The 21,824-nt window shown below is 44.1% G+C and overlaps 1 protein-coding gene across 14 annotated transcripts in view; it reads left to right on the forward strand.

Annotated features, from left to right (window-relative positions):
- eps15l1a (epidermal growth factor receptor pathway substrate 15-like 1a) overlaps positions 1–21,824 on the forward strand; it is a 395,032-nt gene that overhangs the window by 189,986 nt on the left and 183,222 nt on the right. For all 14 annotated transcript variants that reach the window (XR_015751883.1, XM_043720767.2, XM_087976202.1 and 11 more), the window contains 2 exons: positions 1,761–1,922; positions 10,788–10,985. Coding sequence is in view for 13 of the 14 variants with exons in the window: in XM_043720767.2 (XP_043576702.2) it covers positions 1,761–1,922; positions 10,788–10,985 (360 nt within the window). In the remaining variant the exon portion in view is untranslated. The remainder of the gene's footprint in view (positions 1–1,760; positions 1,923–10,787; positions 10,986–21,824) is intronic.

The raw sequence follows: 21,824 nt of genomic DNA on the forward strand, positions 1-21,824 counted from the left end.
AAAGCTAGGTAAGTAGGAGGAAAGAACCAGTGGTTCGGAATGCTGATAGGGTTGACTGAAGTAAGGTGGGAGGAGGCATGAACATCAATGTGTACCACTTCAACTGATTGGTCTGGATCTGTTCCATCATTCCTATGCAATATCCATTAGATTAATTCTGTAAGTGCAGAATATTTGACAAATGTTGCAGCAAGATTGCATGCAGATCCCATAAATAAGCAATGAATGGATGTTCCAGTTGGTTTGTTTTAATACTGTCAGTGGATTCTAAGTGTTGGTCAGGACACCCCGAGGTCTCTTTCTCAATAATGACAAGGTGTTTTTAAGCCAATTAAACCGTACACATCTAGTTCTCCTTCGGTCCTAAAGTTTTAGTTTAGATTACACGCTAAGGTTTGTAGTGCTGCTTGAACATACACGTTTCTGATGCAGATGTGCTATTGACCAAGCTGTCTACAAATTCTGGCACTCTTACAGACAAGCAAAATTTTAGCAGGATATCTACTAACCTGAGATAATCCAGAATCCAAATGTGGACTATGTCAGGCTCATGTTTTCCTGAAATGTGGTTCTTGTCTTTTTAATTTGTGAGCTTTCAGGTGGATGATAAGAGGTGAAAAAAGAAAGCAGATAGTTCCCTGGTGTCCTGACCAATATTTATGTAGCCAGAAACAGTTCATCTTCGTTTTAAGCTTGATTTCTAGTCAGAGTTCAGCTGAAGCTGGGATTTTTACAAAAATTATAATAGTCTAATATAAATCTGGAAAGAGCAGAGAGGGTGGTCTGAATGCAGAAGGTTGAAGCTCCAGATGTGCTATTGCATAGTGGGCGGCACGGTGGCACAGTGGTTAGCACTGCTGCCTCACAGCGTCAGAGACCCGGGTTCAATTCCCGCCTCAGGCGACTGTCTGTGTGGAGTTTGCACATTCTCCCCGTGTCTGCGTGGGTTTCCTCCGGGTGCTCCGGTTTCCTCCCACAGTCCAAAGATGTGCAGGTCAGGTGAATTGGCCAAGCTAAATTGCCCGTAGTGTTAGGTATGGGGTAAATGTAAGGGTGTGGGTGGGTTATGCTTCGACGGGTCGGTGTGGACTTGTTGGGCCGAAGGGCCTGTTTCCACACTGTAAGTAATCTAATCTAAAGTAATCTAATCTTGCATTCAGTTGTGTGCTCAATGCATGAAATGTGCAGATTGTCCCAAACAGTCTCACTCATATCCTGCAAATCATTTTATTGGTGGTTGCACCATAGTGATAGTTGAGTAGGTGGGTGGATGGGGGAGTGAATGAGAGAAAATAAATCTTAACTTGATCTTTTGTACCTTGACGAAATGCTAATCAGGCTGAGAGGAGGCTGGGAAATCTTGACCAGCTTCACTTGGAGCCTCTCTGAAATGGGGAATAAGGCAACTCTGACCACAAGTAGAAATGACGTAGTGTGTTCATGAAGTGTTTTGTGTACTTTCTTATAATGTGCACAGCTTGCATTTAAAATCACAAACTGAATAAAGCCAATGAGGTGTTCCCCTGGAATATTCCATGAATTGATAGGAATTAGAATGTGATTTATTTATTTGCAATGCTCTATCTATACTCTGAATTTCCTATGTGAAGTTAAAATAAATTATGTTTTTTATTTGTAAAGCAGTCTTTCTAAGTCTGAGGCTGAGCATTCTATTGTTAGAGATAATTGTGCTGCCAAAGATTCTCTCTATTTTAGGGGATAATTGTATTACCAAAGGTTGATTCTCTGTGTGTTGGCAGGAACTACAAAATGATCTGGACAGAGAGAACAATAGCCTGCAGGAGCTGGAATCCCAGAAGCAGGCTGCCCAGGACAGGTTGGATGAAATGGACCAACAAAAGGCCAAGCTTGAGGACATGCTCAGTGACATCCGGCAGAAGTGTCAGGAGGAGAACCAGACGGTAAGAACAAGGGAAACCTGCAACCTGGAGACTGTAAGCATTTGATTTGGATGATACATTTATTACCAGATTCTTTCACAACCATGCTGTGAACTGAAATTTCTAAGCAGTATAGAATGTACAACAAATGATGGTTTAATATTTATAATGTGTGGTTCTTTCAACAAATTGTCGGTTAGGATATGTATTATAATCATTTGTATTGATGGCTTAAAAGTCTCCATTGTCTGGAAACTGTAAGGGTTTTTGTTATTTTTTCTACTTACTTTAATGTGATGCTGATATTAAGAGACTAGGACTATAGTGGCAAAAAGCTGAAATCTAATTATGGGCCTACTGGGACAGATGATCAGATCATAATTTTGAGCATTCTGTAGAAGGGAGAACTCAAGTTTATCTGAAAGTAAAAGATGATCACAAAATCTGGGGCTCCAGCTCATGCTTGATCATCAGTTAATGATAACAAGGACTTGCATCTATTCAGTATGTTTGCAGACATCTTTACTTATAAATGTAAAGCTAATGTTGGTTTTGAAACATTGTGAAGTATTTTAGGAAATGGTTACAATCATGTCAATTGATGGAATTTTGAAACTAAAGGTAGAATGAATTGCTGGAGAAAGCAATGTAATGAAATTTAGCTTTGACATAGTGAAGATGCAAGCAGATGAAGAACATGTAGGACTAGTGTTTGCAGATTAACAGGAAAAAGATAACTGTTAGAGAGTTGAGAAAGTTAAACAAAAATGGTAGAGACATAAAAATTGAGAGGATTATGTGTCAGTTTGGGTTGATATGTACTGCAAAACCACCCCATAGTTCAGCAGAATATCAAATTATAGGCTTTAGTTGGAACTACTACAAACGTATACTATGGCTGCAAATCAGTGGTTGATTTATTTTTATAAACATCATTCTAGGTGGTTGGGAATTTGCTGAATGGGTCAGTGTTTGTTATAGTCACTTGGCCCCCAAGTGGGAATTACAACCTTGAATCTATCACTCTTCTGAATTTTATCATATTTTCAATACAAGGTTTTCCCTGTTACCATTATTTTGTTTTATGATTTCCTATTTGCAGTTCTTTTTAGGAAGCACATTATTGTTGTTACTGAAAGTTAATGATAAACTTTCTAAAAGTTTTAAAATTAAAATCCATGTGATTGGGCAACTGTTACAATCCAAAGCTGCTGTATTAAAAACAGTAAAGAAGAAGTCTCCTTTTCCTCTTGTTGATGTATAAAATTCATATAATGTGGAAACAGGCCATTTAGTCTATCGAATCCACACCAACCCCTACAGAGCTTCTCACCCTACCCCCACCCTATCCCTGTAACCTTGCATTTCTAATGGCTAATCCACCTAGCCTGCCCATCTTTGGATTATGATATAGAGTGGCTGAGCAAATATAACAACTTAGATAAATTGCTACTGAAAATTGGAAATAAGGCTGAAGGTGGCGCTGTCTGTTCAAAGCTAAAGTGATCAGTACAGTCGCCAGTTTGGATGAGGAACTTTGCAGGCCCAATTCCTACGCTGTGCTGAATCTATTCACATCAGCTGGGACAGTTAATTTCTGATCAGGAATAATCAGTCAATAGGCCTGCTCCCAATCAATATTTGGGGCCTATTACTGGGTGTGAATCTGGGCACTGTCAAGTTCCATTTAATCATTCCCAGTGCTTCCCAATCATTGTCAATTAGGCAATTGATCACATTTGTCCAGGTTCATTGTTGAAGAATGACGACTTGGATGAGGTTCTGTTGAAGACTCTGGAATTTTATTCTGACAGAGGTCAAATGGTTTGGAGATGGGAGATGGAAAAATAAGAATGGAAATAAAAATATTGTTTGGGACTTAAAAGCTTGCATCATGAGTCTGGTACCAATGACTGTGTAAGGTCCAGTTGTGCAGTTTATGTTATTGTCTGAATCTCTTGAGAGCAAAGTAATCCTTCCAACCAGCTGTTCAGTTGTATAGAATTACCATACAGTGCAAAAAACAACTTGCCCCTGCATCCTTCCTTCCAGTTCAATACAACTGCATGTTATCATTGAGCATGCCAGGAATAATGTTCCAATAAATCATCAGGTTTGTAATTTGCTTTCAAAGTATCATTCCCATGTGGTATCTGGCTTCATAGGCAGCTTGTGCGAGCTGGAAGGACGGGATAGGGTGGTCCAGGTCACCACTGATTTCTTCATGGCCACCATCAGTGCTGTTCAGCGCCTGCCGTCAGCCAGTTTGTCTTTCCCCACGAGGCAGACCACTCCCTCACACAAATGTTTTTCTAAATGTCAGCCATTAACTCTCAGTGCTGTGGCTGTGTTCCCAGATAAACCTTCGGAGTATTGCATTTTTTTCACATGATTCCAAAAAATATGTGCACGTATTTCAGCTTGTTTGAAGAATTTTCCCTGTGGTGTTGAACATTCTCTTTATATTAACTATTGCAAGATGGTAGAGTTTAATCAAAGTTTCTGGTTGAATTTGAATGGACTGACATGTTATGTTATGGTGTACAGAATTCTTACTCATCTTTTTTTAAACTGTAAACTTTGTTTGAAGAATGTGAGAGCTGAGGAAAGGAATATTTTCAAAAGTTGCTGTTTAGGTACAGTGCCAAACATAGACAGAGGGTGAAACTCATTTTTGTCTAACTTTCTGCCTTTACAAATAGCCTGATAAGAATGTGTATGCCTTCTTTCAGAAAGCAATGTCCACTGTAAGGGATTGGTTAATTTCACAACCAGATGGTCGTGTAGTTATTTGGTGTATAGTCATGCCCACTTGAACCAGATCCAAACTCAAATCATTTGCTTTCTGTTCACCTCTGCAACATTAAGCCCAATCTGATCTGAATTCCCAGAGGTCAGTCATGGGTGTTCTAACAGACGGTAATCCATTTGACATTTTATATATTGAATTCAATACATTGGAATGAGGAGGATAAGAGTTGGAATAAGCTTTCCTTGGAAAATAAAAGTATAGCAAACCCAGCTGTTAATAAGCATATGCAATTGGAGACAGATGGCTGATTTCCTTTTGTGATTGATTTTGACTGTTGGCTCTCATCTTATTCATTTATCAACTTCCTGTCCTTTATTCTCATGGAGATCCACTGGATTTGGAGAGTTAGCCAGTCTACACAAAAGTTCAGTGATACTCAACTTTCTTCAGTGCAACTCCATTTTAAAGCCCGACTTTGCATTGACAATTTGGGGTGCCGAATAAGAGTTGTTAAAGCGGGGGGGGGGGGGAAATGAGGGGTTTTGTGAGCCTGGCTTTGCCTGCTGAGCATGATGGGGGTTGTGGTGCCTTCTGCTGATTAGTTGGGGAGGAACATAAAGTTCAGCTTGTGGGAAGGCTTTAAACTGCAGTTAAATAAGAAAACCCCAGCCTTTTCAGAGGCTATTTGTTTGCAGTCTATCAACGTGAAAAAAGCTATTTGACACTGATCCTAAACAGCTGCCTTGGGGATCCACAGACCCAACATGTCATCTTGTACCCAAACTCTCAGTTTTGGGAGCCCGACAGTAGTATAACTATTGTCTTGAGCTGCATGTAGTTACCTGTTTCTGCTGTAATCCAATGCAAGACTTGCTCAGCCCAATACTACAAATCTCTGTCAGTGTTACGTGCATGATTTTCTCACCAGTGCCTCTACTAAGGCATCAAATGCAGCCTGACTGTTAAGGCAAGTCGAAGCTGCAGGTAGGAATGGGAAATTGTTGCTGCATCTCGATAGTGTTGTGTTAAGACGACACTTGGGGTCTAGTGCATTGTTTAGTCTCCATATCTTAAAAAGGATATACTTGCTTTATTTGTTTTAGAGGAAGAGGCAACAACTGGCAACCACTGATTCCTGGTATGATGGGGTTGTTTTTTTTAAATAGATATTGAGTTTGAATGGTCAACAAACACTGGAGTTCAGTAGTGTCAAATGTGGTATAATTGGAAATATAAAATTCTAAAAGGACTTGCCAGGATACACGGAGATAAGCTATTTCCCTTGGAGAGTGTAGATTGAGGGACAATGGTATCAAGATAAGTCATTGGTCATTTAGAAGTGAGGTAAGGAATTTCTTTGCTGAGAGAATCCAAAGATATTCAGCCCTCCATTTCATAGTTATAAATATCTGTGTATATTGAGACTAAACTCAACAGAGTTTTGGTTACTACATGAATCAAGGGATATAGGAATTGGGCAACAAATTGGCATTGTGGAACTTCCAACATGATCAGAGCAAGTTCGAGTGCCCACATGGCCTACTGATTTTTTTTGTGTATTCTGTGTCTTTTGAACTCTCGTGTTGATTTTGAGAGCAGAATGATCTGTTGTGCGTTACATTTGGTAGTGTTCATGCACTAATAAAGTGTGATTGACCAACTTTAAGTGAACAACACACTGGGAGATCTTCTAGCATGTAAAATGTCTTAAAACTCCATGCTTGACTTGCAGTGTTTTTTAACTCAGATGTCAAATCCTAAAGCAGCAAGAGAAATGCTACCTCTCGAATAATGACCGGTGTGTACGACTTATGAATTTATTTTTGTTGATTTGGAATTTTTAAAAATCCACTTATTTCCATCTGCCATACTGCTCATGTCAGAGGTATCTATCGTATAAAGACTATTTTCAATTGCCTGCTCCTTAATGCTCCATAAATGCTATTGCTCTGCTCATGCACCCAATCAAAAAAAATCCTTCATTGATTTATTTCTCCGTCAGCACACAATCCTGGCTCTCCTCTTACAAACATTTCCATGACTAGCTCCATAGATGAATCACTTTTTAATATATGTATCTCTGCCTCTCACTTCTGGTATTATACTCTCATTGACTTGAATTTCATATTAATGAAATTTTTATAACCATAAAATTTAAGTGGCAAAAAAACACTGAAATCCTTTAGAAGACCCAAACAAATCAGAACTGGATTCTTACTGGAGTGATTGGGACCAGGTGGACCTCGTTGACTGTGAGCTTCTTGGAGTTGTCAACCTGGGCCAATCAGGAAAGCCTTGGTTGACTAATAGAACAAGGACAAAAGAGAAAAAAATAAATAAACAGACGATTTGATCACACAGCATTGCCCTTTGATGTGAAGGGCAGTGCTTGTCACTGGCCCCTCGGGTGTTTTCCTATCTTCCTGGTGGTGGAAATTGAATGAAGATTCATACACCTTGTGTCTCTCACTGTGTCTCACACGTGCACACACACACACACCATGGGTGTTTTCCTATCTAAAAAGAAGAAAAAACAGATTCAGCAACATGGGTGCTAGGGAAAAAATAAGCACCACATCAGTATGTGGTGTGGATTGGTGTCAGGTGTCTAAAAAAAAAATAAAGCTAGGACGAAAGAGAAAAAAATAAATAAACAGACGATTTGATCATACAGCATTGCCCTTTGATGTGAAGGGCAGTGCTTGTCACTGGCCACTCGGGTGTTTTCCTATCTTCCTGGTGGTGGAAATTGAATAAAGATTCGTGCACCAAAAAAAATAAAACTAGGACATTAGAATCTCCTCACTGAGGACCGACTCTGAGCCTGCTGGTGAATTGAAGGTAGACTTGGTGAAGGGACCTGGCCGTTGAGCCATTATTTCAGTGGATAGATCCTGGGCTTGATATTTGTGTATGAGACAACCAGGAAAAAAAAGTATATAACCATGAGATTAGAATTTCCTCAATCCGGGTGACTGAGCTGGCTGGCCACAACCAATGTACTATGCACTAGTAAATAAAAGGTGACATGGTGCCAGCAAAATAAATGTAACCAGGAGATTAGAATCTCCTCAGTCCAGGTGACTGACTCTGAGCTTGCTGGCTGCAGTGTACTGTGTACTAGTAAATAAAGGATTACCTGGTGATGGGACCCAGCCTCTGTACAGTTATTTCATTGGCGACAGGAGAAACAGGACACAGCTGAAAAACATTTGCCTGTAACTGTCAACTTGGAGTTGGGGTAAGCATTTCTGGCATCATGCCTTTATTTGGGAAGCTTGACTCATTTGACCCTGCTGTCGAAGACTCTGCCCGTAATGTGGAAAAAATACAAAGTTTTTCCGGGTAAATGACATTGAGGCAGATGAAAAGCAACAAATAATCCTTCTGATTGTGCTTGTAGGCCTGCATCATTTTCACTTATACAGGGCTTAACTTTCCCAGAGGCACCAGGCACTAAAACCTTCAAGAGTTGACGGAGCTGGTTAAGGAATATTAGAAAATGCGGCAAATAGAACATGGGAACTGCAGGGCATCCTGTAAGGGAAGTGGACACCCATACTTGTTCGACTGAGCTTGGGGAACACTACTTGAGTGCAGGCAATTGCAAAACCTCATGCAAGGGCATGTGCTGAGCAGAGGGACCCTCTGCCAACCCATAGCAAAATGCCACAACAAAGCTGAGCCTCGGCCAAATGGCTAAAAAGTTCTTCAGAGTCTGGGCTGGCAGTGGAGGAGGCCAAGGATGATCAGTTTGCGAAGGGAGTGGGAAGAGGAATTAAAATGGCTGGTGAATGAGAGGTCAGGTTGGCCCCTGCAGGCCCGGCTGAGATGCTCGGCGAGACGTGCCATGAGTTTATGTTTGGTCTTCCCGGATACAGTAACCTAGTGTGGAGGAGAGGCAGGTGAACTTTGTCTCACCTGAAAGGACTGTTTGGGCCTCTGGATGGAGGTGAGGGGCATAGTGTGCCAACAGGTGTTTCATCTTTTACGATTGCAGGGGAAGGTACCAGGGGGTTTGGGGGGGAAGCTGGAGAGGTTGGTGGGGAGAGTGGCATAACCAAGGATTGGCGAAGGGAACGTTCTTGTAGAAGGCAGAGATGGATGGGAAGGGGAAGATGTTCATGATGATGGGGTCTAATTGGTGTTGGGATTGTTTCAGGATGATATGTTGGATGTGGAGACTGGTGGGGTGAGAGGTGAGGTCAAGGGGGACCCTAACTGGATGACATAGCAATAACAGGGTCGGCCAATAAAAAGCTTGGAGAACTTGGACATAATGCTCAAAGGTTTCTCCCAGGCAGACGTACGCCTTAGAAGAGAAGGTGCCCCAAGTGATCTACTTGGGTTACAGAGTTGACAAAACCAGGTTACATCCGTTGGAAGAGAAAGTGAGGATGATTGAAGGTACCAGAGCTTAGATCTTCTCTTGGGGTTGTGAATTATTACAAAAAAAATCTTATGTAACCTGGCCTCCATCCTGGCACTCTTAGACCTGCTATTGAAAAAGGGTCAGGAAGCCAAAAAGTAGTCTTTAGGGAAGTGAAAGAGAACTGGCTTTCATCGTCTAAGGTGTTTTAAAACCATCTTTTAAACTTAGTTTTTCAAGGGCAGGATTTTTAGTAATGATTAGGAGCTTAGTATGTCAATTTTAAAAAAAACTCATTCAACCCAATGCAACATTTTCAAATGTCTTGCGCAAGACTAACAGTGTAAAATAAGTTGTTTTTATGTCACTGATTCCTAATTGTTTGAAATCTGACTTTCTTCAGTAATGCAACCTATGGAGAAACAAAAACTCACCAGCTTCTGGAATGCTATGTTTAATTGTGTTTATGCACTCTCAAACAGCAAGTTTCTATCAGTTCTAGAGGAATATGGAAGTGGATACTCACAATTTTGCAGTCATTGTTACCACAGAATCCAGGTCTTCATGTTTTAATTCATTCGTGCTCCGTTTCAGAGAGTTATCACTGCACTTATGTATCCAGCTTGCAGCATGACAGTTTAAACCTGTGAAAAGTTTACTGGCATGGATCACTGTGATCCTTTTGAGCAGTCCCTACAACTTGTCTTTTCAAGCTGCAACAAGCTGTGTTTACTGTTGCAAATAATTTCTCAAGAAGTGGCACCAAGAACAGTAAAACCCTTTGAAGATAAATTTTAACAACAGGAATATTTGTTTGAACTACAAGGAAGGCGAGAGCTGAGATGCATTGACTCAGGCCAAGGGAGGAGAGGCCGATCAGATGTTTGAATATAGAACAGGCCCTTTGACTCATCATATCTGTATTGACCATATTGTCATTCTAAACTAATCCCATCAGCCTGCACATGGTCTGCATCCCTTTATTCCCTTTCTGTTCATGTCTGTCTAAGTGCTTCATGTTGACCTTTCTGTTTTAATTGCATGCTCTGTATCACTACCCTTAAACAAGTGGATGGTTCATTAAGTCTTTGTCTTGAAATTCACCCCCAGCCTATACATTGTACATCCCAAAGCAGATTGGTTGCCATCACGTAGTTGTTAATTAGTTTTTCTCCTCACCTTTCCTCGCGTTTGATGGGCATTACCGATGTATGATTTGTATGAAGAAATGATTGAATCGCTGAGCACAGTCATGAAAGCTTCAACACAGATTTGTTTTCCATGAAATAAGGCAAATTTGACCTACAGACTGATTTTGTATAGCAAATTCAAAACAACCATGTTATCAGAGTTGACAGGAGAACTGTCATGGGAGATCTAGAAATGTGTGTATGAGTATGTATGTATCCTATAAATCAAATAGTTGTATCTTTTTAACTGTTGAAGAAGTCTTTTATTGTGCAAAACTGTCATCGTGTTTTTTTTTAATCTAGTAAAATTGTCTTAGCTGATGTTGAGTTGAAGGTATTTTTAGTGACTAATTCATGGGGTGAATCATTATTGTATAAACTTCAGTTTTCATATTGTAACTGCAGCTTCTATTGTGCAGAAGATACATGGGTTGTGACTAAGCTGCACATATAATGAGATAGTTGAAGGCTAAATATAAATGATTCATCGTCTTCTGTATTTTCTCAAGGTTTGTTGATAATTGTCATCTGGCTGGTGTTACATGATTTAATTATATTGACTTTGTGTGGAACAGATTTCATCGCTAAAGACACAGATTGCAAATCAGGAGTCAGACATGCAATCCCAGGAAGAGGAGCTGAACAAAGCCAAGACAGAGCTAAATAAACTACAGCAAGAGGAATCACAATTGGAACAGAGCATTGAGGCTGGCAAGGTACAACTTGAGACGATCATCAAGTCACTAAAATCTACTCAGGATGAAATTAACCAGGTGAGAACTATGTATATCAGTTGCAAGCCTATTACGTCAGATTTTCTGCATCTCCCATAGCCTCAGGTACGTTTTTTAAAAGCAGGATAGAGATCAAGAAGTCTCCATAAATTTACAGAAGAAATGCTTTTTGGAAAGAACTATTGAGTATAGTTCAGACTACCAAATTGGAGGAGGCAAGAAAAACTGCTTTCTCTTCCTTTCATTCCCATAGCCTTGCTTTTTGTATGAATTAACTTTGTGGAGTAACTTCACCATCAATTCAATGATTTGAAATAGAAGTCTTTTATTGAATACGCTCATCCTGGAAAAAGAGTGATAACCAACCTATGGATTTGTGGCTTTTATTTCTAATTGCTGTCTGCATTTCCCCATTGCTTGGTTTTATGGCCTTTGAAGACTTAATATGTGTGTGTTCGCGTGTGTGTGAGAGAGAGAGAATTGAGGAATGACTAAGTGTCCATCACTGAACACCTTACACTTCTACATAAAAGAACATAGTGAATATGTTCTTTTATAGACCAGATTACCAGTAGTATCCTGCTTTGAAAAATATAGTAGATTATAAAACTTTGGAAAACCAGCCTGATAGCAAATCAATAAAGTGGAGGTTAATTTAGAAACAAAAAAACAGAGGATTCTGGCAAAACTTTGGTCTTGCAGCATTTGGGAAGCGAAACAGCATTAATGTTTTGAGTCTGACATGACTGTTCGAAAGTGAAGATGGTAGGGCCAACTGTACTCCCTTGAGAACTTCCTGCTGGAGATGTCCAGGAGCCGAGATGACTGACCTCCAACAACTGCAACTGTCTTCCTTTGAGCCAGGTATGACTCTAATTGGCAGAGTTTTCCCTTGATTCCCATTGATTCCAGTTTTGCTAGATCTCCTTGATGCCAAAATTAGTCAAATGCAGCTTTGATGTCAAGGGCTGTCACTCACCTCACCCTAAGAATTAGTTGTTTTGTCCATGTTTGTGCTAAGGCTGTAATGAGGTCAGGAGCTGAGTGCCCTCTGGTGGAATTTAAACTGAGCAACTGTTATTGCTAAGCTGCTTGATAGTACTGTTAATGACATCTTCCATCATTTTACTGATCATGATTGGACTGATGGGATGATAATTGACTGAATTGGAATTATTTTGTTTTTGTGGACAAGACATACTTGGCAATTTTCCACATCATTGGGTAGATGGCAGTGTTGTAGCTGTACTGGAACAGCTTGGCTAGGGATGTGGCAAGTTCTGGAGTGCAAGTCTGCAGTACCATTGCTGAAATGTTGGCAAGTCCCATTGTCGTTGCAATAGTCTAGTACCTCCAGCCATTTCTTAATTTCACGTTAAGTAAATTGACTGAAGACTGGCATATGTAATGCAGGAGATCTCTGGAGAAGGCTGAGATGGATCAACCACTCAATCCTTCTGGTTGAAGATTGTTGCAAATGCGTCAGCCTTATCTTTTGCTCGATATACCAGGCTCCCCTACCATTGAGATGGAGGTATTTATGGTGCTGCCTCTTCCTGTGAGTTGTTTAAGTGTCCACCAGCATTCATGACTGGATTTTGAAGCCTATTAAGTGGGACAGGAATTGGCCATTTGACCCTTTCAGCTTGCTCTGCAATTCAAAATGATCACAGTGAATCATTCTGCTCAGTACTCTGTTCCTGCTTTCATCTCATAAGCCCCAATAATATCTATCTCTTTCTTGAAAACATTCAATATTTTTGCCTCAACCGCTTTCTGTGGCAAAGAATTCCTTAGGCACGCCATTCTTGTGTGAGGAAATTTCTCCTTGTCTCAGTCATAAATGGCCTATCCAATGTCCTTAGATTGTGAGCCCTGATTCTGGACTCCCTAATTATTGGGAACATCCTTCATGCATTTACCACTATTGTGGGGAAAATCACCAGCCTTGGAGTCAGAGTTGGGGTTCAATGACAGAGTTTAGTGTACAAGGGAATACCGGAGCTCTGGAGAGAGTAAAACACCAACAGCGCAGTGGTCAGCTGTGATTTTTCTCTCAATCCCGGGCACGTCAAGATACTTTTATACATTTTGTAATAATAGGTCAGTGTTGAGGTTATTGTCTTTGTAACATGTTTTGTTTATGGTAAACATTGCAGAATCGTTAGTAATTTCGGTGCAGTCATTGTCATTTCCAGTGCAGTCTTTGTTAATTTCAGTGCGGTTGTTGTCAGTTTCGATGTTTGTGTGGAAGTCCATTGCTGTAGTAATGAGAAGGATGATTACTGCAGCCCTGGCTGTTATCACTGTGTATTGAGTCTGTATCAAACTGTTAGCATTTCTATCAAAGGTGTTGGCTGGACACTTTGGGCAGTGTACGCTGCTCATGTGTATTCTCTCCCCCACCAACCTTAAGCTAATCAATTGGGTTGTTGTGGTGAAAGGGTTAAAATTGTGTCCCAATACATGTGTGAATCTAACCGAAAATGGAAGGTGTCGCTTAGTCCCGTGTGAATCTTATTATACACCTTCCCGTGTGAATCTTCTTATCTGTATGTGACCAGAATGGAATGTGTTTTTCAGCCTTGCTCTGCTGTTCACATGAATGTTTAGATCTCGAAAAGAGTATATCAGCTGGAAAAGTCTCCAGTTCGGTAGAGTCTGCTCCGGGGTTGCGTTTAACCGCCGAGCGTGGGTTGTTGGCAACCGCTCTACGAGAACTGACGGCTCCCAGTTCCGGTAACACGTAGAGTGAGTATAAACCAGACCCGTTGTAAGTACGAGACCTGGTTGTGGCGACGCTGCGGGGAATAAAACACTTATATTCTAGCAGACTCGCCTCTTGGCTGTTTGTTCTGTGTCAGACTACTTTCCTGCGAGCCTGGTCCTTGACCTTGAGAATTTTTTTAAAACATTTTGGCGTAGCCGGCAGGATCAATCGCAATTGAGGAAAGATTTTGATACAGAACAATGTTTTGGAAAAAGGCTAAGAAACCAGAGGAACAAACTGTGGAGGTCCCGACCGTCCCGGGATGGCATGGACCGTGGCATGGCGTGGCAGTTTGTTTGAGAAATGGTGGGGGGCGACCGGAGAACTGGGAGGCCGAGGGCGTAGGAACCCCAGGGTCGCTGCTGTCCACCCTTGAGAGGATCCCAGTCCTGCCGAAGAACCCCTTGCCTGGGGTACAGCGGAGGATGTGGGCCTGTGCGGCGGCTTGTAGACAACAGTCAGACAAGCGCCAAAAAGCTGAAGCAGAATTAGCCCTCCTGAAACATGAGCAGGGACTCAGTTCGGGAGATGCCTCTATGTTGAGGCAGGAAATTATGAAGTTAAAAGCTGAATTGACAGCATTAACTGAACTAGCAGGACGAACTATTATGTATCTGTCTGCTAAGAAACGGAAAGAGAAAAGGAAGGTCCCTCGAACCCCGGACCCGGTACAAGTACGGGCGTTTGTAGCCCAGTTAAATAACGGGGATCGGTGGGATATCGATCATTGGGATGGGAACATTTGGGGAGATTCAGATGATCAGTACGAAGAGGACCCACCCGTACTCCAAGCTAAACCAGTGGTTAGGAGAAAGCAGGTTCAGAGACGTCTCCCAGTGTAACGGGAGGTAATGTTAAATGAGAAAGGAAACCCTATACGGAATGAACAAGGGGAGGCAATTATGCATGAATTACCGCGGGCTCAGCCTCCTGCAGAATTCTCTGAATTAACGGAAGACTTCACTACCGATGAGGTGCTGTTTATCACCCAGAAAACCCGACGTAATCCTGGGGAGCCGTTAGAGCTATGGCTAATTCGGCTCCTCGAGGAAGGGGGGCAACAAGTGCAGGTAGACTATCAGGATGCTCCCAAGTTTGGTGGATTAGCAAAGGATGCTGCCATAGACCTGGGGTACCGCAGACAAGCTAAGGATATGGTAATAGATCGCAGTATGGGGACCTTATTTGGGATGTATGCCAGGGCAGTGGCCGAACAGTATCCCTTCCCGTCCGATTGGCCCCCCTTGGAAGGAACTTGGACAACAATTAAGGAAGGGGTTCAGAGGCTAACCCGTTTGTGTGTGCGGGATGCCCTGTTGCTGGGAGTGCTGGACGAGGTAGATAACACAAATGTTAGTAGACAGACTAGAGACCACCTAGTCAAGACTGCCCCCCCCCATTATAAACCACTGTTATTAACCATAATGTTGAGTGGACGGGGAGAAACCCTAGGAGATGCCCGTAGTATGATGAGGGAGATGGGTGGTTTGGGGGATTGGGGACTCACAACCCGTGCTTCTCAGGGGGGCACGGAGGGGCGTCGCCCTGAGGCTCGGGCAGGGGGAAAAGTAAACCCTAATCAAGGAAGTAACCAAGGCCCCTCACGGCGTGCTTTGTGGCAAGCTTTGATACGGGCGCAGGTCCCAACATCGGAGATTGATGGCCTACCTACACCGGAATTAAAAGACTTATGCAGACGAAAGGGACTGAAGGTGTCCCGGGTAGAGACGGAGTCCCGACCCACTATGGAAGACCTAGTGGAATTACTAACACAAAAATGTCAGACACGGGGTCCGGTTGTTAATGCGCCTCGAAGGGGTAGAACTTCCACTTCCCAGCGGTGGGAATCCTCGGAGGACGAGGAGGAGGAGGAGGTACGGCCTCCCCTCCGAGAGTGTTATAAAGTGGATAGGCGTGGCCGGAAACCTAGTAAGAAAGGCAAGAACAAAGAAGGGCGAGGCAAACGTCTTTACCCAGTGCTGTCTGGGGAAGATGAATGGGAGGAACAATAGGAATCGGGCCAAGCCCCAAGGGTTTGCCCACGAACGAGCCAATGGTCAGCAGACGACATTCGACCTCATGTATCATTGACTATCTATTGGCGCAAATCCGTCCAAACCGTTATGGCTCTAGTGGACACAGGGGCGGAGGCCACCTTAATCTATGGGACGCCCCATAAGTTTAAAGGAACCCCAGTCATGCTGGTTGGGCTGGGAGGTAATCTGATTGAAGGAAAAACAGTACAATTGCCCCTAAAGATAGGTACAATGCCCATTAAAACTTATTCAATTATCATTACACCGGTTAGAGAATGGATCCTGGGAATGGACATTCTGGCCGGTTTAACACTTCACCTCCAACAAGGGAAGTTTGAATTTGGAATCACGAAAATGGCTTTGCGCTGTAGGACGGTGTTAGTGGGAAAGGTTAAAATGGACCCCTTCCCCATCCCGATCGCCGATCGCGTAATAAGTCTTAGACAGTATAGGATTCCCGGCGGACATAAAGAAATATCCGCCACAATTAAGGATTATTTGGAAGCGGGAATGCTTAGGACATGCACCACGGCGTGGAATAACCCCTTATGGCCCATACATAAAGCCGATGGGTCATGGCGGATGACGGTAGATTATCGGCAACTAAACCGTCACACTCCGGCCTTGACGGCAGCGGTCCCGGATGCCGTCACTATTATAGGACGAATCCAACATCATCCAGGGGTGTGGTACGGAGTAATTGATTTGGCTAATGCCTTCTTCACAATTCCTATTCCCGAAGATAGGCAGGAACAGTTCGCATTCACTTGGGAGGGTAGACAATTCACGTTCACGCGATTGCCCCAAGGATATCTGCATAGCCCTACTATCTGCCACCGGATAGTTGCAGAACACTTGGCTGCCTTTAAAGTGCCTGACGAAGTGATGATCTCGCACTATATTGACGATATGATGATACAGGGGACAAGTCAGAAGCAGGTTCAGGAATTGCTGGACCAACTGGTTCAACATATGCGAGGATATGGGTGGGAGATCAACCCAGCCAAAATCCAGGGTCCCTCACAAACGGTAAAATTCTTAGGAATCGTGTGGAACAAGGGGGAAAGGGAAATCACTGCGAAAGCTAAAAATAAGATCCAGGTCTTTGCCGTCCCTCACACCCAGAAGGACGTGCAGCAATTTATTGGGTTATTCGGATTCTGGAGACAGCATATTCCCCATTTAGGACAAATTTCAAAACCTTTGTATCGAGTTACGAGGAAAAAGGCAGCGTTCGAATGGACGGAGGTCCATCAAACTGCATTTGAAATGGCCAAGCAAGCGATACAGCAAGCTGTATCCTTGGGAAAGATACAGTCAGGACCTGTAGAACTGCAAGTCTCAGCACAGGGGGATTATGCCAATTGGAGCTTATGGCAAAAACAGGGAAGAACCCGTAAGCCACTGGGATTTTGGTCCCGAAAATTACCCCCGGCAGGGGAACGGTATACCCCCTTTGAGAAACAGTTATTAGCATGCTACTGGGGCTTGGTGGAAACCGAAGCCCTGACCATTGGACATGAAGTGATCATGAGAACAGCTATCCCTATTCTTCCGTGGGTACTTAGTGACCCCACTACCCACCGAATAGGAACTGCCCAAGAGAGCAGCATCATTAAATGGAAATAGTATGTGTCGGAGAGAGTGCGGACTGGACAGAAAGGAGTGTCAGTCCTACATGAGCAAGTGGCGGAGGCCCCTGAGGAAGGGGAAAAACGGTTTGAGGTGATTGAATACAAGGAATCACCCGTTAAGATGGGAAAACGGTATGATGAACTGACCCCGGATGAACAAGCCACGGCTTGGTTCGTAGATGGGTCAGCCCAATGGAAAGCGGGACAGCGTAGATGGAAAGCTGCCGCCTTTAACCCAAAACAAGGCACTACCCTAGAAGAATTAGGGGAGGGAAAAAGTAGTCAGTGGGCAGAATTAAAAGCAGTGCATATGGTAGTCATGCAAGCAGGGGTCATGGGAGTTTGTTTGTTCTCTGACTCGTGGTCAGTGGTTAACGGCATGACACAATGGATGCCAACTTGGCAGGCCAATCAGTGGATGATCCAGAATAGGGAAGTATGGGGTAAACAGTTATGGGAAGATATATGGGAGAAAGCTCAATACCTGGTCATATACATCATCCACGTAGATGCCCATACATCTCGAAATGATGTGGAAGCTCTACATAACCGATATGTGGATGATATCGTCCGAACCATGATGGTGCAAAGGGGCACCTCAGTGGACCTAGCTAGATGGGCACACCTTAAGGCTGGGCACTGGGGAGTGCAAGGAACCTTGCAATGGGCTCGAGACCGAGGAATAGATCTTATGGTAGATGATGTTAAGACTGCAGTAAACCAGTGTGAGCAGTGTCAACATCAGCGGCAGGGAGTGCCCCAACACATGATGGGACATATCCATCGGGGGGATGGTCCGGGACAGAGCTGGCAAATGGACTTTGTGGGTCCCTTACCCTCCTCACAAGGATGTAACCACATATGTACAGCTGTGGACACTATGTCTGGGGTTTTGGTAGCCCATCCCTGTCGTCACAACAATCAACAGGCTACCTTGCGATGTTTAGATTTGATTGAACAATTTTATGGATTGCCCATACAGGTCCAGAGTGACAATGGCTCCCATTTCACAGGAAGAGCGGTAAAGCAGTGGTGTCACGATAACCACGTGGAATGGGTTTATCATGTACCCTATCACCCACAAGCTGCGGGACTTATAGAACGAATGAATGGGCTTCTGAAGTCCTCACTACGAAAAGCAGGAGGTTGCAATGACTTAACAGGTTGGAAGAAGCAACTAATTCGGGTGGTGAAACAAATTAATAACCGCCCATTAGGAAATGGGGTAACACCCTTGAATAGGATGATACGAGTATGTGATACCCCAAAGACTCAGCCTATTAAAATGTGGAAATTCGCTGAGGAAGCTGATATTCCCGTAAGGGCCACGCCGGCTTCGGCTGGACTGGACCTACGAGCACTAACTGCCCAGACTTTGATCCAACAGAAACCTACGGTGATTAAGACCAGATTAGGCCCCCTGGAACCTATGGGCATATCCTCCCGCGGTCGGGACTGTCACTAAAGGGGATTGATGTGATGGCAGGCGTAATTGACGCGGACTACCAAGGGGAGTTGGGGGTGATCCTGGTCAACATCACCGCTGAACCTTACGTGATACAGAAGGGGGACAGAATAGCGCAATTGGTCATTAAGCCATGTAACCTTACAACGGTGGAAGAGACGGGAGCTCCCGTTACGGTTACTGAGCGTGGGACGGGGGGATTTGGGTCTACTGACACTAAGGGGGCCAAGGTATGGGTGCGCCAGACGACCGGCCCTCCCAGGCCGGCCGAAATCATAGCACAGGGGAAGGACAGTCTGGTCACCATTATGTACCCCGGGGACCCGACCTGGGCAAACGTCCCGGCGAACCAGTGCTACTTACGTGAGACCTAAATAATGTTGTAATTGCTATGCACCCGCAGGCTGGCCCTCCGCCTTGAACATGGGGTGGTCATGGGGATTGCGACTCCTATTGGCGATGTTCGCGATCGGATGGCCACTCCAGGGCATCGGTATCACGGCCTGGACGCTGGTACCGGTCGCCCGCCATGAGGTGCGGTGGGAGGCCAGTAGCCAGCGACGGACGCAGGATGATTTTACATGTGAACCCGGTCAGCAGTGCGTTGTTCTGACTCTCACCAGCGACTGTCAATTGTACATGTGTGCACAGTGCTACATGCGCCGGGATGGGGAAAAATATGACATATCGTTCATACCGCCTAATTGCACCCTGGTGGTAAATGCCCAAGTCAAGACGTGTTTGTGGGACCGACGCACCCAGACATGCGGGACAACGGGGACTCATTGGAGCGTCACAGCTCGGGGGGAAGATCTGTGGCTGCGCAATGCCACCGATATTCGGAATCGTCATCGATTCATGTGGTTAATAATGGTACTGCCCTCGACGAACGCACCGTCTGAGGCGTCGTTAAACCCCACGCGGGGCGGGCCAGCCACGGGGGGCGTGCGGTCGCATCGAACACAGTTGGCCCCTATTATGTCAACTTGTCAACAGATGGCCCGGGCGGTACTGCACACTGATGTTCATTGGCGGGTACAGTTGCCCCTCATATCCGAGTGTCATACCAAGAGGCGGCGACGAGCGTGGTACGACACCCTGCTGGGAGGCGCAGGAACTGTTATGGGTATCTCGAATGCCATTGACTCTGAGGTGACCCGTACTAAATTATCTAACACGGGACAGGCCACCTCACAAGGACTACATACTATTGGAAGGTGGATGCCATCCGTAATGATGACTCAAGGAGAGACAGCTGAAATAATGATACGATCTCTGCAATGGGAACTGGATGTCTGGGGTGCCACTCAGGAACTGTTTGAGAACATTACGGCTCAGTTAAATTGGATTGCCTGTCATATTCAAATGTTGCATGCTCAAATACAGAAAGAACGCTTTTTGCGTGTGGTAACATCCCCCAATGTACAGGCGTGGAGGGGACTAGGGAATGTATCTGAGAAATTGTGGATGATAACCCATCCAGAGCGAACATGGTGTAACGCAACTATGTGTAACGGATACTTTGTTACCATGAATGTAACCCACACTGTTACGGTCTGTCGATATTATGTATTACCAGTGATTACATCTTCTGGATATTATTTTCTGAAGACAAGGGGACAGTGGTTTAGCCCAGATACCAATATTACCTATGATCTGTCCGCTTGTGAACAGACTGATCAGGGGAAAACTTGCCTACTGATGGACAGGTATCGGGACCCCTGCTTGACTAAGGGAACGGCCCTGTGCGAATGGACTGTTGAGACTCCAAGGGACATGATGAGGCAGATTGGGCCACACACGCTCTGTGTGGCTACCAATAATCCACATCCTATGCTTCCCTCAGCACCGTTCTCGGGATGCCTCTCAAATGTCTATCAGTGGCACTGGCAGAATCACACCTATTTGTTGACCACTTATAGCAGTGCTCGCCACTTTACCAAGGTGCAGTGGAAAGTGCTGATGAATCCTTGGAACATTTCCCTGGATCGGTTTAAGCGAGCATTGGACCGATCCGAGGAGCTTAAGCAGATATTACGAAAGCATCAAACCAATGTCACCAAGGTTACGGTGTCTACCTTTATACATGGACAGGAGGTAGTACATGCTGCCCGTGTAGTGGACGTGGAGTCAGCTCATCATTGGTGGGACATATTGAGTGGTATGTCCTCCACTGCGGGGACATTCCTGTTCCCACCCTTGTCGATCCTGGTAGCGGTCCTGGTGATTTTAACATGCTGTAATGTCCTGACTTGCTTGTATATTTGGCGTGTACGTAGGCGCTTGTTAGAAAGAATACATATGGGCATAATGTAACACATGTATTGGGCCAAGCAGTGGAATGTGGTGTAAAATTATGTCCCAATACATGTGTGAATCATAATGCAACACATGTATTGGGCCAAGCAGTGGAATGTGGTGAAAGGGTTAAAATTGTGTCCCAATACATGTGTGAATCTAACCGAAAATGGAAGGTGTCGCTTAGTCCCGTGTGAATCTTATTATACACCTTCCCGTGTGAATCTTCTTATCTGTATGTGACCAGAATGGAATGTGTTTTTCAGCCTTGCTCTGCTGTTCACATGAATGTTTAGATCTCGAAAAGAGTATATCAGCTGGAAAAGTCTCCAGTTCGGTAGAGTCTGCTCCGGGGTTGCGTTTAACCGCCGAGCGTGGGTTGTTGGCAACCGCTCTACGAGAACTGACGGCTCCCAGTTCCGGTAACACGTAGAGTGAGTATAAACCAGACCCGTTGTAAGTACGAGACCTGGTTGTGGCGACGCTGCGGGGAATAAAACACTTATATTCTAGCAGACTCGCCTCTTGGCTGTTTGTTCTGTGTCAGACTACTTTCCTGCGAGCCTGGTCCTTGACCTTGAGAATTTTTTTAAAACAGTTGTGAGTGCGTTGTGTTGGCATTTTGGTGGCCCCAGGCAGTGTCTGTGTTTGCTGTGTTGTTTCTCTCTATGTTGT

Source organism: Chiloscyllium plagiosum, unplaced genomic scaffold, assembly GCF_037043375.1.
Source record: "Chiloscyllium plagiosum isolate Xiang-an unplaced genomic scaffold, Cpla_swu_hap1 HiC_scaffold_28, whole genome shotgun sequence".
NCBI lineage: Eukaryota > Metazoa > Chordata > Chondrichthyes > Orectolobiformes > Hemiscylliidae > Chiloscyllium > Chiloscyllium plagiosum.